The sequence below is a fragment of the Vulpes lagopus genome, chromosome 7 (assembly GCF_018345385.1).
Source record: "Vulpes lagopus strain Blue_001 chromosome 7, ASM1834538v1, whole genome shotgun sequence".
Lineage (NCBI taxonomy): Eukaryota > Metazoa > Chordata > Mammalia > Carnivora > Canidae > Vulpes > Vulpes lagopus.
This window is the reverse complement of record NC_054830.1, coordinates 15334003-15349789: the sequence shown is the minus strand read 5'-3', so window position 1 is coordinate 15349789 and position 15787 is coordinate 15334003. Positions and strand designations below refer to the sequence as shown.

At 40.5% G+C, this 15787-nt stretch overlaps 1 protein-coding gene across 1 annotated transcript in view; it reads right to left on the bottom strand.

Annotated features, from left to right (window-relative positions):
- The window catches only part of SACM1L (SAC1 like phosphatidylinositide phosphatase), a 59456-nt gene that overhangs the window by 37554 nt on the left and 6115 nt on the right, over window positions 1-15787 (bottom strand). Inside the window, exons 2-3 of the mRNA XM_041762644.1 lie at window positions 2299-2396; window positions 665-739 (exon numbers count right to left, since the gene is read on the bottom strand). Coding sequence (XP_041618578.1) covers window positions 665-739; window positions 2299-2396 — 173 coding nt within the window. The remainder of the gene's footprint in view (window positions 1-664; window positions 740-2298; window positions 2397-15787) is intronic.

The following is a 15787-nucleotide window of genomic DNA, read 5'->3' as shown; positions in this document are numbered from 1 at the left end:
GGGTAAGCCTTTACCACTAAATTAATTCTTAAGCTCCATTCAAAGCTCTTCCCACAAGTACCCTTACTGGAAGTCTCCTACATACATCTCTCTCCTAGAACTCGTCATACCTTACTACAGTAATTTACTACTCAAAAGAATCTCTCGCTAGACTGTAAACTGCAGGGAAAAAAAGGGTCTGGCATCTTCTATAACTCAGCATCTAGCACACTGCCTGTTAATATAAGAATCCTTTTCTTAAGTTAAATGAAATGAAATTTAGATAAACAAAATCACTTTCCCAGTAACTCAGAACTAGGTAACATTCTCTAACATGCACTATGTCACATTCAACCTCAAAATGGGGTTGATGGTATAGAATACTCTGGTCCATCAGTGCCTTACAATATTTACTTAAATACTCTTAGAATTTATGAAGAAATGTCTAGTTTGACTAGGGATTTCAAGTCCAGTTGAAATAAAAATAAAACCAAAACTCTTTTTTAAAGAACCACAGGCTGATAAATTTAACTGCTTGTCGTTTATAATATGTCACTTTTAGAAATTAGGGACAAATATCTAATCTACAGATTTATTGCTTCAAGCATGATAGGAAATATGCCTTCATCTTATACTGTGCCCATTTAATTAACTTCTTGGCCCATCTTAGCTTATTTTTTCTTACCTGCCACCAGATGGATTGTGCCCAGTATACCGAATATTGGTCTTGTAACAGCTGAAGGAGGAATATCTTTCTTGACTTTAAAAGAAAAAAAAAAAGGAAAAATCACAGAGAAAAAGCTCACTGATAGAAAAGATTTAGTTTGATTCCCATAGTTACTTCAAAATCAACATGCATGATTTGTTCTAAGAAAGTAATAGTCCTTCATTACTATTAGACCTCCATTTCGGCAAAATATAAAATCAAGAAGTTCATGTGAATATAAAGGCCTCTGCCTATCTAGAAGAAAGTGCCCAAAGTGACATGCTTCAGCATCCTGATCAAGCAAACTGTGGGATACTTCTATGGTTATTTTTCAACCAAGATTATTCAACCTCTTGCCAGAAGCTAAGTCTGTGTCCACTTAAAAGGATTAGAAAAGGACACCTGGGTGGTTCAGTGATTGAGTGCCTGCCTTTGGCTCAGGGCATGATCCTGGAGTCCCAGATCAAGTCCCACATCAGGCTCCCTACATGGAGCCTCCTTCTCTCTCTGCCTGTCTCTCTCTCTCTCTCTGTGTCTCTCATGAATAAATAAATAAAAATTTTAAAAAAATAAAAAATAAAAAAATAAAACTGCCCTAACATTGATTAAAACCAATCGGCAATCTTGAGAGCACAGCCACCAACGGACATAGGAAATGCCAAATTATCCAACTAAAACAGACCTCTAATTCCACCATTTGATCAAAGGAAAACTATGTATGGTACTTACCAGAATAACTTAGATAACTAAGAAAACAGAAAATTACAGCCAGCCATTTCTTAAACTTTACTATCTCATGCAAAATATTTTTATGTTTCACTTTATCCATTCAAAGGATATTTACGTTTACTGAATGCTTACTCGGTGGTTACTCAAATACTGTACTTACAAGAAAACATAGAGAACTCTGTCTAGAGGTGAATATTTCAATAAATGAAATATGAAATTCTAAATGTGATATTACCAAAATTATTTCACATTTAATCAGAAATCCACGTTCCATACAACTGGAAAAAAACCCTTGTTTTTCACACCCCAGAGAAGCAAAACCAAAATATACTGGTAGAGACAGACAAGATATAGATAGATAAAGTTTAGGAACACTGCCAAAAACACAAGTTTTAGTGATACATATATACATACAATTTTTTGTTTAATAAATTATCCTCAGTCATGAATATTTTCGAAAACAAAAGCAGCTGTTAAAATTCCACACTTAATGCTCAAACAATTTTCTCACCCTCAAAAACCTTAAATCTTATAGCTAGAAAGGAATTGAGACTTCAACAAAACCAATCCCATTAAAGTAGAAAGAAGGGAGAAATGAAGAAATAATTATGTTTTTAAATCCTTACCATAAATAAATAAATAAATAAATAAATAAATAAATAAATCCATCCTTACAGACAGTAAAAACATCAAGATCATTCCTCCTTTTCAGAAAAAGGAGGCAGCATAAAACGAATGCATAAAAATCAAATGAGGTGGCAGGAATTAAAATTTTACCAGATGGTACTCTAAAAGCCACACACGGATATGCCCCTGATCAGTTTAATTACTGCAAGTGCGGTACTGGTCTCTCCCTGCCACTTCTGCCCGGGGCTGAGAAATACCTGACAAGGTGACTTCTGTGGACACACGATCAATGACAAGTACGTCATCCGCTCCATCATCACAGGCTTCCACGTAAAATTTTTCAGGTGTGACATGCCTAAAAAGAAATTAAAAACCATAAATAACCACACCAGATGAAATGAAGGCTTCTAAAAAAATCTTTTTATTTTAATGGTTTCAGTGGTGCCAAAATTTGACATCAAACGGATTTCCCAGGAGCTGTTTTAAGGTCCTGACACATTCACTGAACTGTCTTCACCTGTATATTATGCTCACAAGGTTTGCTGTAAGACCAATTTGGCTTACACAAGAAGATCATAATAAATTCTATCTTATTACACTCAACATGGTGCAAAATGTAGCATAGTAATCAGGGACATAGTCTAAAGAACCAGACTAGCTGTGCCACATGAACTTCGGCAAGTTACTCATCCTCTCTGTTCTTTAGTTCCCTTACTCATCAATAGGGATAATATTAGACATCAAATAACATTATCATGAAGATAAAATGAGCTAATCTTTAATAGGCACTTAGAATAACATCTGATACATTATAAGCAAGATATAGTAACTAAAAATAATAAGAAATAAATTTTATATAAAATGTTTCTAGGAAATTGTTTAAAATACCTAATACTGCAACATTTTTGTTTTTGTTGTTAGAATGTCATTTAAAAAAGGAGAATGAGGGGGGAAAAGACTTTTCATTCTGCAAGATGAGAAATAAATGGGGTAAAATCGGGGTTGTGACAGACTACACAGAGCGAATGCAACTTTGTAAGCAGAGTCCAACAAAAATCACATTTTTTGGTCCCTCAAAACACCTGGATAACTTAGGCCAAGCGGGGTGCTAGAGGTTAGGGGCTGCCTCAGGAAACAGTAACCCCTCACAGAAACAATACCCTGAGAGCAATGAAGCCAGGGCTGTTGCCTCTGAGCCAGAGGCAGGAGGAGGAAGTAGCTGACCAGGCTAGGAAAGGGACTAGGGTTTTTGCGGGGGGGGGGGGGGGGGGGGGGGGGGGTTGTTTTGTTTTGTTTGTATTTTCCAGGAACTAATCTTTGTTATCTTAAGCTTTATTTGAAAGAATTTGTCTGTGTAGCAGCCAACCTGAGGGCTTGTTCCTTTCCTTTTAAATTCTACTTCCTCTATTCCATTATTCCATGGCCCTGCCTATGAAAAATCCACACAACCATCGCCAACCTCATCTCTTATATACAGATCATGTTTAAACTACCTGGGATTACAGAAACAAGTCCTCAGCAGGAACAAACTGTACTGACCACTTCTGACTACAAGTTCTCAACTTTTAACTATCCAAATGCAACTTACATCCTGGTATGGTTCATCTATAACCAACATTTAATGTTAAGCTAGTTTTCTCCAGGGGCGGGGAGGGGGTGCTAAGAGAATGAAAATCAATTTTAATACAAATTAAGCAAAATATAACAAAGATGAATCTACTTTAAATATGGTAGTCTTCGACTAAAATACAACAGCTCATTCCTTTTTATAATGCCGAATAGCATTCCAATGGATGGTTATATCACAATTTGTTTATCCATTTGCTTGTTGACTGACAGGTGAGCTGCTTCCAGTTTGGAATATTTCAAATAAAGGTTCTAGGGATGCCTGGGTGGCTCAGTGGTCAAGTGTCTGCCTTCAGCTCAGAGCATGATCCTATAGTCCTGGGATCAAGTCCCACATCAGGACTGCATGGAACCTGCTTCTCCCTCTGCCTATGTCTCTGCCTCTCTCTCTGTGTGTCTCTCATGAATAAATAAATAAAATCTTAAAAAAAAAAAAAGTGAATAAAGGTTCTATGAACATTTTTGGACAAGTCTAAGTCAGACATGCCTCTTCATTTCTCCTGGGTAACTAACTACCTAGAGGCAGAATGGCTGGATCTTATGGGAGTTTTATGTTTAACTTGTATAGTGGGAAGAGGGAGGGGTTGCTAGGACAAGGGAGCTTTCCAGAGTGATGGAGGTGTTCACAATCTTGATTCTGGTGATGGTTTCGTGGGTGTAAAAATTTATCAAAATCTATCGTACTACTGTACACTTGAAATATGTGGAGGAGGGATGTCTGGGTGGCTCAGTGGTTTAGCACCTGCCTTTGGCCCACAGTGTGATCCTGGAGTCCTGGGATAGAGTCCCACATCGATCTCCCTGCGTGGAGCCTGCTTCTCCCTCTGCCTGTGTCTCTGCCTCTCTCCTTGTGTCTCTCATGAATAAATAAATAAAATCTTTTTTTAAAAAAAGAAAAAAAAAGGGAGAGGTCCTGAAATCAACTAAAAGGAATATAACAAACTTTCAGATAATCTACTTACAGTATTCTCTAGTCTTAAATCATGAAAACAAAAGAAAATCAACGTGCCAGTCCTTGTCTGCAGATGTTGTGTGCAAGCATAAGTTGCTAAGAGCAAATAAAAAATTTACTTAAAAGTTATTAACCATGTGTTAAGCATTACAGAAGCATTAGTGACTGGGAGGTAAGGGATTGATTTAAAAAAATAATAGGAAAAAAACTTCAATAACAGACCTAAAAACAAGACTTCTTTATAAAAGCTTTCAAAGAAAGTGCTGTCTCCAAAGGAGAAGCTATTCTGACCAGCCTCACTCAGGAGAGGACTCTCCCCCCAATCTTTTCCAGGCAGTGTACGGCAGGCCGCACCACCGCACAGATGCCCCAAAGCATTCTCTGAGGCTTAACCAGGCTCAGGACCTGAAAGAGTGCCGGTAGCTGGTGCTATATTGGAACATCCTGTCCCGCCAACTGCCAGCCCATGTGTGAAGAAACTCCAGGAGTTCTTTTCACAAGGTTCAAACGAATAACAAAGAACCTCTCCTCTGTTCTTTTACTTCTAAAATAATGATCACAACATTGCTAAGGAGTAGTCCAGTTACCAATGCTGCTTCAGTGTTAAGTCAACTCCCAATGACTTGTCCTAGTCCAAATAGCGCCAAAGAAGCCACCCAGAATCCCGGTCAATCAACAAACACAGGGAAGCCTTGTTTACATGGGAAATCAAAACTGATGTAGGAAAGAGGTTAGGGTTCAAGGCCAATGGCCAAGAAAGAATTCTTAGGACGTCTTTGGTGGAAAAAGGTGGTTTTATTAAGGCATGGGACAGGACCTGCAGGCAGAAAGATGAACTGAGATCATATACCTTTTTATTCTTTTAAATTTATTCATGAGAGACAAGGAGAGGGAGAGAGGCAGAGACATAGGCAGAGGGAGAAGCAGGCTCCATGCAGGGAGCCCGATGTGGGACTCAATGCCGGGACTCCAGGATCATGCCCTGAGCTGAAGGCAACCACTGAGCCCTGAGCTCAACCACTGAGCCATCCAGGTGTCCCTGTCATATACTTTCAAGGTTTGGTTAGGGAGAGGCTAAGGCTCCCAGGTATTTTGGCAACAGATTTCCGGGATCCTAAGGGAGCTAGGCTAGCTATTGTTGGGAAAGGTCATCTATTATTGTCCTGAGTCGGTTCAGATGTATATTGGTGGGTCATATGCTCAGAGGATGATTGCCAATACATATTTGGGGGGCGGGGGGTGTATACAGAGATACAGGAAGTTTCCAAAGGAATTTTTATATATTAAAGTATTTAAAGTAGACTTACAGGATCCTGGGGGTCAGGCTAAGATTGCCTTTTGCCCTTAGCGAAATATTAAAACTGGGGCAGGTGAGTTCCTAGAGGAATGTCACTCTGCTTATTTCAAGGACTTATCAGTGGGCTACAGGTAGTAAGCGAATTTTTCTTTTGCCTTTGTGTCCCACATCAAAAACCAACACTCACATAACTGATAAGCCTCTAATCAAAATACTACTTCAATAAATTATAATGGCACTGCATTAGGAGTAGAGGCACTGAAAAGGCCTCAAGATCTGCTGTCCAAAATACAGAGATTTGACTCCTGACTTTGCTAACCACTAGCTATATATGTAATGCTGGACAAGTTATGGGTGTCCACTCCATGCCAGCCCTCGTTCAAGTAATAAGTACCAAGTCGCTGAATCACAGAGTTTACGTTCTAACGGGGAGACATACAATGGGCAAGAGAAGTCATTCAGTGATATCAGAGGTAACCGCTATTAAAAAATAATAAATATAGGGAGACTTGGCAAAGAACGCGGTGAGAGAAGCACAATGATCAGTCCTCTTGAGGATTAAATGAAACATGAAAAAGCTCCTGGCACAATTGTGAACGAGGACAAAACATCTCTGTCAACAAGGCATCTCTGTCAGGGCCACATTCATGCAAGGGCTTGGAATCTGAGCAAAGCAAAGGGGCTCTCAGCAACCGCAAAGCTGGATGCAAACAGGGAAAGCAAACAGGTGTATTAAGCGACCCACCTCAAAACAGCCATAGGGCCTTACTAACCAGGCACAGTGATGTTCCCATGCCCCCTCACTCCACCCTCACCCCGCCTCATGGCAAAGAGCCTATCCTCTGCTTCTGGGCCACCCCTCCCTTGCAGTGTACTCAATAAACTTCTCTTTTGTTTGGCTTTGGGTGAATTCTTTCACTGCCCCCACTGCTGGCCCCCACTCTATGGGGACGCCCCACAATCACAGCCCTTCATGAAGCCTGGGGGTGAGACTGCTTACCCTAACTACCTCACAGACAATAGGAATTAAATGAGCATTTATGAAGTACTTTTGCAAAGAATAAAAGAGCTACCTCATGGGTGTGATAACTTTTATTAACAAAAACAGCCTTTGGTTTTTGTTTTTTTTTTTTAATTTTTTTTTTTTTTACGCCACCCAGGGATCCCCAAAAACATCCTTTGACAGAGAAGGGAGAAAAGCTGCAAAGTTTCAGGACAGGACCAGAAAAGTTACTTAATACACACTTGAAAGAAATAATACAATGGAAGGTTCTGATATCTTTGCCACATGGGCCACCTCTGAACAATTTGGTTTTAACAGGAAGATACTGGAATCAAACTATATCTTCTAAATATGTATCCTCAAATATCAAGACCATATAAAACAGAGCTCTGATTTATCAAAAAATATTCCAGAATAATACAGAATGTGAATAAAAATTACATGACTATCTTTCTTGATTTATTTGTAAATATGACTCTATAACAGGAAAAAAGCTTTTAATATATAAGACATTGGCTTTAAGAAGCCAGCATGAAATGCTGATTATACCTTGTTACTTCTTCCAGCAACCACTTTTATTTTGCATACTTAAAAGTTTGAACAATTAGGGGTGCCTGGGTGGCTCCATCAGTTAAGTGCCTGCCTTTGGCTCAGGCCATGATCTCAGGCTGCATCAGGCTCCCTGCTCAGCAAGGAGTTTGCTTCTCTCTCTCTCTCTGCTCATCCTCTTTCTCTCTCTCTCAAATAAATTAATTTTAAAATTTTTAAAGAGATTTTTTTTAAAAGGTTGAACAATTAAACTGCAGACAGAATGTGCTAGAAATTAAGTTTTATTGCAGAAGCGACTGTGCCATTCTGAAGATGTCTCCCCACCCCAAGATTCCAATCTCCTGATTACTCAATCTAGGTACTGCTCTGCAGATGGGATTAAGGTTACTAATCAACTGGCCTTACAACAAGATTATCTTGGGTAGTCAGGGTGGACCCAATGGAATCATATGAATCAGAGGAACCCAGAAAAGCAGAAGAGGAAAGAGCCAGAGAAGTGCAGCAGAAAGGGAATGAGAAATTTCAGGCATGAGATGGATTTGATAAACTGTTGACAGCTCCTGAGATGTTGGGGCCACATGCAAGGAGACGAGAGAGGCTTCTAGAAACTAAGAGTGGCCCCACATTGACAGCCAGCAAGGAAATAGGGACCTCAGTCCCAAAGCCACAGGAACTGCATTTGGCCAACACCTTGAATGAGCTTGTAAGAGGATTCTTCCCCCAGCCTCCGGTGTGGAATGCAGCCCTGCTGATACCCTGATTTCAGCCCACCTGAGACCCTTGTTGGAGTTCTGACCACAGAAGCTCTGAGATAATACAGTTGTCTTGTTCTAAGTCCCTCCATTTATGGTCATTGGGTACAGCGGCAACAAAAAACGAACACAGTGATCAAAATCCCCTAGAGAATGAACCACTTTCACATTAATCCCTGGCCAAAACCCAATCCATAGATACAGTATCTTCCTGACACTAAACAATGAGACACTTCCCTCAATGGAATTTTTTGATACCTGGTGTTTGGGTCTCTAAGTGACAAAACTTTTTTAAACCACTTTTAATGGAAAGTCTGTAATTCAAATTTTATTAAACCAAAGCCTCTCATTAATCCCAATATAAATAACCATGTTTTCTTGACTGACTAGGGTCTATTCTGAACACACCAATGTCTGTACCATCCCAAATAGAGATGACAGTGTCTTCAAATTCTAGTAATAGAGTATGCTGGAAAAGTCGAAGCTTTTAAACTCTTACAAAGCTGGTTTGAAGCCTAGTCCCTCAAGTCACTGAACAAAACACAGAGCCTCCCAGCTCAGCTCTGTCCACGAAAGACAGCTGAGGGTAAATGAGAGAACACATGAGATAGGTCCAGCACTGAGAGGACAGTCCACAAAATGGTGGCATCATTACTTTACTGAATGACCTCAGATGGCTGTGGGCTCTGGTTTTTAAGCCTTGTGTTGTTTTGAGTCTCTTGACAAAGCCATCACCTGGGTTCCTTTTGTATGAACAAGGCCTGAGGACAGCTACACCATTGTGACCACAAGTGTGAAGTCCCTGCATTTGTTCTTCATCTTGCTCAAGGGCCTATGGTGCTCTCCATTCACAGCTATATTTGGGGGGCAGGGTTAGCACAGTTCTCTACATGAATGGGGAGTTACTTCTTTAATAACCAATGTTATTTTAATGCAAAAAGGCGACTAATCAACATACAATTGCAGAAATCAAATTCCTTCACTTTTTAATATAATGCACAAACACAAAGCTTGCAGCTCAGTAAACAGCCAACAGAAAAAGGCATATTGCTTTCCTCAGTGCACCGTCTTCTTACACGTTGACTACTTTTAAGTTTTAAGTTTTGAAAAAAATTTTAAAGATGTTCTTTATTTATTCATGAGAGACACAGACAAAGGCAGAGATATAGGCAGAAGGAGAAGCAGGCTCCCTGCAGGGAACCTGATGCAGGACTCAATCCCAGGATCATGCCCTGAGCCAAAGGTAGATATGCTCAACCACTGAGCCACCCAGGTGCCCTCTATTTGACATTTAAACTTAAAACTGATCTGGAAAGGTTTAAGAATACTGATAAAATACATACACATTGGATTAAGACTTTCAATTATATTGCCTCTCTCTGTGTCTCTCATGAATAAATAAAATCTTAAAAAAAAACCTTCAATTATATACCAAAAAAAGTAGAGAGCTACAAAAAACTAAGCCTTTGCTAATTGTCACAATCCTAATAACCACAAAGTTAGTGACTTCACTAAGTCCTTAGAGTCCTGAAAATTATAGAGTTAGAAACTGAAATTTCTTTTGTAAGAAGAAAAATGCCATCTACAAGACAGATTTGTAATGAGACAGTCAACAAACTAAAATTTTAATTGAAGAAGAATGAAATGGATTTCCAAGAGTGAACACTCTGCATTTAAAAAAAAAAGCCCTGATATTCTTTCAGAACATGGAATCTAGGGGGTACCAACAGGTGGGTGCAGGCTCTGTGGCTGATTCAAATGTGTTCAAATGCATGTCTGTAAGAGGGAGAGTGCTTGGAAATGGGCTAACTCACTAAAAAAGTCACCAACTTTGTTGGTAAGAGCCAACAAAGCAAGCAGATTCCAGCAGCAGAACGATGAAAAGCCTCAAGAACCAGAAGGAAACAGTAATAAGGACTGGGGTAAGGGTGAAGTGGCTGACAGTCTGTGCAAGGAACGCTCAGATCCACCCACGCCTGGGATCTAATGCTTAACACAGTTCAACATAAGATGCTCTCTGGCCTCCGGACTTCAGGCACAGCTGAAGATCAGGGTGAGAGAGCTAAGTGAAGTCTGGAGACAAAGAAGGTTTAACTTACAGACTGGGAAACTCATCCTACCCTCTTCCTGTGCCGGATTCCCAGAATGCTGGCAACCTAGCTCCCATCACCCCTCTCCCTGAGCCTCCACAGGAGCCTTGAATACTGTCTCTGAAGAAACTTTTCCTGAAAGCAAAGACCAGCAACTTATGACCTTTAGCCCTTCTCCCCCATGAGAGAGAGGAGTTCCTGCTCAAGCACTCTCCAGCAAAAGCAACCAGTTGATAAGCCCTGACCCACAAGCAGACCCTCCAATTTGTAGTGCCTCCTTCTTTTTTAAAAAAAACTTTTTTTTTTTTTAAATTTTTTTTTTAATTTTATTTATTTATGATAGGCACACAGTGAGAGAGAGAGGCAGAGACACAGGCAGAGGGAGAAGCAGGCTCCATGCACCGGGAGCCCGACGTGGGACTCGATCCCGAGTCTCCAGGATCGCGCCCTGGGCCAAAGGCAGGCGCCAAACCGCTGCGCCACCCAGGGATCCCTTTAAAAAAACTTTTTAAAGATTTATTTATTTTTATTTATGATAGACACAGAGAGAGAGAGAGAGAGAGAAAGAGGCAGAGACACAGGAGGAGAAGCAGGCTCCATGCCGGGAGCCCGCGTGGGACTCAATCCCGGAACTCCAGGATCACGCCCTGGGCCAAAGGCAGGCGCCAAACCGCTGAGCCACCCAGGGATCCCCAGTAGTGCCTCCTTCTTAAACATGATATGACAACCAAGGATCACCAGATACGAGGAAAGTTTCTGTCATGTAAGAAAGAGTCCAAAACAAACAGAAAAATAACTCTGGATAAACGAACTACGCTGAGAACAGACTACAACTTCAAAACACTATTTTATAATTGATGGCCTCAAAGAGAGGGCACTGCAGTCATGAAATAAGAACAAGAAAAACACACTGTGAAAGCAAGAACACATTCTTGGAGTGAGGGCAGAAATAGTAATTTGACTATTCCACCGAAAGAATGGAAGATAAAACTGAAGAACTCTCCATGAGAACAGAATAAAAAGTAAGAGCTATAAAACAGGAAAGCACAGGAAGGAAGGGCGGAAGAGGGGTAAAGGAAGTGGGAGAAGGAGGGGGCCAGGGAGGGAGGGGGAAAGAGAGAGGAGCCTGATCCAGGATATTCAACACAAATTCAGCAGGAATTCTAAAAGAGCACGCAGGAAAAAAACAAAAACAAAAATACTTCAAAGAAATAGTAAAAATAAAAAAACAGATAACATACATACACAGAGGCATATTAAGCATTAAACTTCAGAAAGCCACAGACAATCCTAAAGTTCCCAGGAAAAAAAAGGAGAGAGGGAGAGGGAGGGAAAAAGGAGGAAGGAGAAAAAGGAGGGAGGGGGAGAAAGGAAGAGAAAGAGGAGGAGGGAGGGAGAGAGGGAGGGAGAGAGGGAGGGAGGGAAGGAGGGAGAGAGAGAGAGAAGCACTGAAATATTCAATAGCCACGCTACTGGATTATCCAGCAACAACACACTGCACTATTCAACAGCAGGTCTTTAAATTCTACAAGATAATAATTTCTAATTGAAAATTCTATACTTAATCATGCTAACAAGTGTGAGGATAGAATGAAAACATCTTCAGATGGGCAACATCTCAAAAGATAACCTTTCTTAGAAAGAAGGAAAGGTTTGTTTCACCAAAATGGAATAAATCAAGAGTTTGATCAAGAGAATCCAAAACAGGACAGAAGTAAAAAAAATTCTGATGAAGATACTGTCAGGGACAATAGCTACACGACAGGCCTAAAGAAAAGCAAGTACAGATTAAAGCAAGGGGTACAGGGTTCCCATAAGTAAATGTCAGAGAAGAAAATGAATTGATGGTTATCCAATGTGTTCGAGAGGAATTTTATTGCTGTCACACAGACTGAAGATGCATTAGCAACAGGCCCATTAAAAAAAAAAAAAAAAAAGTCATGCAAATAAAAAGAAAAAAGGCACATTCCATTCCAGGAAAAGCAAAACATTTTTATAAGGAAATATACTACTGACTCATTTGAACTATATCTACATGAGCATAGCAATGTGAATACTAAATATCTTACTATAAATATACTGAAAGGAGAAGGGAGGAAAAGAGGGAGAGGTATAAAAGCTAAATTCTCATCCTCAGAAGTAAAAGTCACCAGATAACTAAACCTGAAAAAAATTCAGGAAACAGCAATACAAGCATGTTGTTCAGTAATGTGGAGTAAAGGGGTGTCTGGTTGGCTCAGTCACTGGAACATATGACTCAATCTCAGAGTTTTAAGTTCAAGCCCCATGCTGGGTACAGAGATCACTTAAAAATACAAAATTTTTAAGACAAAAAGAAGAAAGGAAAGAAAGAAATGTGGAGTAAAATACCCGAAGAAATTGCTTATAAAGTTGAAAGTTGATGTCTCTGGGACAGTGGGGATTAGGAGCGCAAAAAGGTGCTCTTTTAATATAAGCTCTATGTCTTGTTGACTTTTAAACCATATATAAGTATTATATTAAAATAAAGTTTAAATTTTTTTTTTTTTTTTATGATAGTCACAGAGAGAGAGAGAGAGAGAGAGAGAGAGAGAGAGAGGCAGAGACACAGGCAGAGGGAGAAGCAGGCTCCATGCACTGGGAGCCTGATGTGGGATTCGATCCCGGGTCTCCAGGATCGCGCCCTGGGCCAAAGGCAGGCGCCAAACCGCTGCGCCACCCAGGGATCCCTAAAATAAAGTTTAAAAATGTGTTAAGTGGTGCCTGGGTGGCTCAGGGGTGCCTGCCTTTGGCTCAAGTCATGATCTCAGGGTTCTGGGATCAGCCTGGCCCTGCAGGTTCCCTGCTCAGTGGGGAGTCTGCTTCTCCCCCTCCCTCTGCTGGACCTCCTCCCCTCCTCCCCTCCTCAACAAAGGCTCTAGGACAGTTGCTGGATACTGCCTCTCCAGTCTTGCTGAAACCCAAGTTGCTGCTGCTATCAGCCTATTCTGATAATGCTACTGAGAACAGCTCAAGAACTGGAGCAATGAAGATTCAAACTGTGCCTGCCAGCTAATCAACATCTCTAAGAAGAGTAATGTAAGAGATGACTCAGAACCCCACTAATGATCAGAGCAGGTGTCATCTCAACTCAGAGACATCTACACACCTCTTTGCTGTCTTCCTCTTCCTACCACTCTTTAAATTGCCCTTCAGGGATCCCTGGGTGGTGCAGTGGTTTGGCGCCTGCCTTTGGCCCAGGGCGCGATCCTGGAGACCCCAGATCGAATCCCACATCGGGCTCCTGGAGACCCCAGATCGAATCCCACATTGGGCTCCCGGTGCATGGAGCCTGCTTCTCCCCCTGCCTGTGTCTCTGCCTCTCTCTCTTTCTCTCTCTGTGACTATCATAAATAAATAAAAATTTAAAAAAAAAAGAAAAAAGAAATAAATTGCCCTTCATATTGACCTTAAGTATATGCGTTTTACCCAGTAAATGTATTCTGTAAATTTTATGATTCCCAGGTTTCATTTCAAAAGCCAGTGAAGGGATCCCTGGGTGGCGCAGTGGTTTGGCGCCTGCCTTTGGCCCAGGGCGCGATCCTGGAGACCCGGGATCGAATCCCACGTCAGGCTCCCGGTGCATGGAGCCTGCTTCTCCCTCTGCCTGTGTCTCTGCCTCTCTCTCTCTCTCTCTGTATGACTATCATAAATAAATAATAAAATAAAATAAAAATTAAAAACAAAAAACAAAAAACAAACAAAAGCCAGTGAAATTAACTTCAGCTCTCTAGCATTTACCATCAGAAACACTTTAGTAAACCATCCAGTGGTGTAATTTTTGGTGTGCATGGCTTTACTGTTATTTTTGTTTAGGGAGCTTCACCAAATAGGCTGTCAGGTCTCTGTAGACAAGGTCTCTGCTTCTCCGTTCTCCTTGGTATTTCTCAGACAGCAGAAGCTCAATCAATATTCTTAGAGAATATAATATAATCAGTCAGCAAATATCTACACTAAGTTGGGTTTTTTCTATGGCCCTTAACTAATGTTTTCTTTGGCTCAGTGACAGAATAAAAAGGATTTAAAAACTGTTTCCCTTTCTCCCAGCTAAGGAAAGATCTTGGTAGGTCAAAAACTGGATTGGAGAGTAGGGGGTAACTAACAGGAGGGAAAAGAGCAAACAGGAGTGGTCTCTGGTTAGAAAGCTTACCAAAGTGTCACTGGTGCCAATTTCTGCCTGGAGCTTTTAAAAATTAACCAGTGGACAGGTTATACTGAGTTCTCAACATAATAAATACACGGAAACCAAGACAGAAGACTCAATGATAATCAAAAATCTGGGAGAAAATATTTTATCAACAGACAAAAGAATGGCCCTCCACTGCTCTCAAGTCTCTCATTTCATTAAACTCTCCCACATTACTTTTTTTTATGAAATAGATTTTAGAAGTTAAGACAAGGAGATTCCATCCAAGAAGATTATGTGGTCATTAACTATGCTGTTGATATCAAGTCCCTGAAGTTCAAAGTAATATCGCACAGTAAAAAGAGCTCTGGTCCTAAATGAACTGTCCAGCGAGGTTATCCAAATCTAACAGGCATGAGCCATGAACTCAAACCAAACAAGATTACGGTCTCATTTCTCTCCATTCTGAGTTCTGCTTTCTGTTAAAAGGATACAGACTCTGGGAGATACATCAAAATAGCAGAATATTTAAATAACAATTATTTCCTACTGTGACTACTTTCATTTGGTTGACTATTTGCTTGTAAAGATTGCTGATCAAGTATGAGATAAAAAGGAAAATTCAGAAGACTGGGAGCTAAACTCATTGTGGGCAATTCTGACTATTATTCTTAATAGGAATGCATTTAATTGTATAGCCACTTGGGATTCAGTAGCTCTTAAGAGTGCTTTTTAAAAATTACCCTTGTCAAATTTTTAGAGAAGCAATATATTTAATTATAATACAAACACAAAATTTTTTTCAGAGTTGGCAATTATGATCTTCTAGTGTCTGAAAACATCCCTTTTCCCCTCCATGTAACATTTACGTCGCTAGGAAACAACTAACCTCTTCAAAATCCTGTCACATCCCAAGAGCAAAATGAACCCACTTAAAAAGTATTACTATTTGCTGACCCCACACCCACTACAAGGGCTATTACGAAAAACAAAACATTGAATAACGAGTGCTAGTAAGGATGTAGAGAAACTGGAATGCTGGGCACTGTTGGCAGGAATATAAAATGGTGTAGCCACCTGGACAAACAGCATGGCAGTTCCTCAAAAAAAAATTAAAAACAGAATTATCTGGGGATCCCGGGGTGACTCAGCGGTTTAGCCCCTGCCTTTGGCCCAGGGCATGATCCTGAAGACCCGAGATCTAGTCCCACATCGGGCTCCCCACAGGGAGCCTGTTTCTCCCTCTGCCTGTGTCTCTGCCTCTGTGTGTGTGTGTGTGTGTGTGTGTGTGTGTCTTTCATGAATGAATAAATAAATAAATAATATCTAAAAA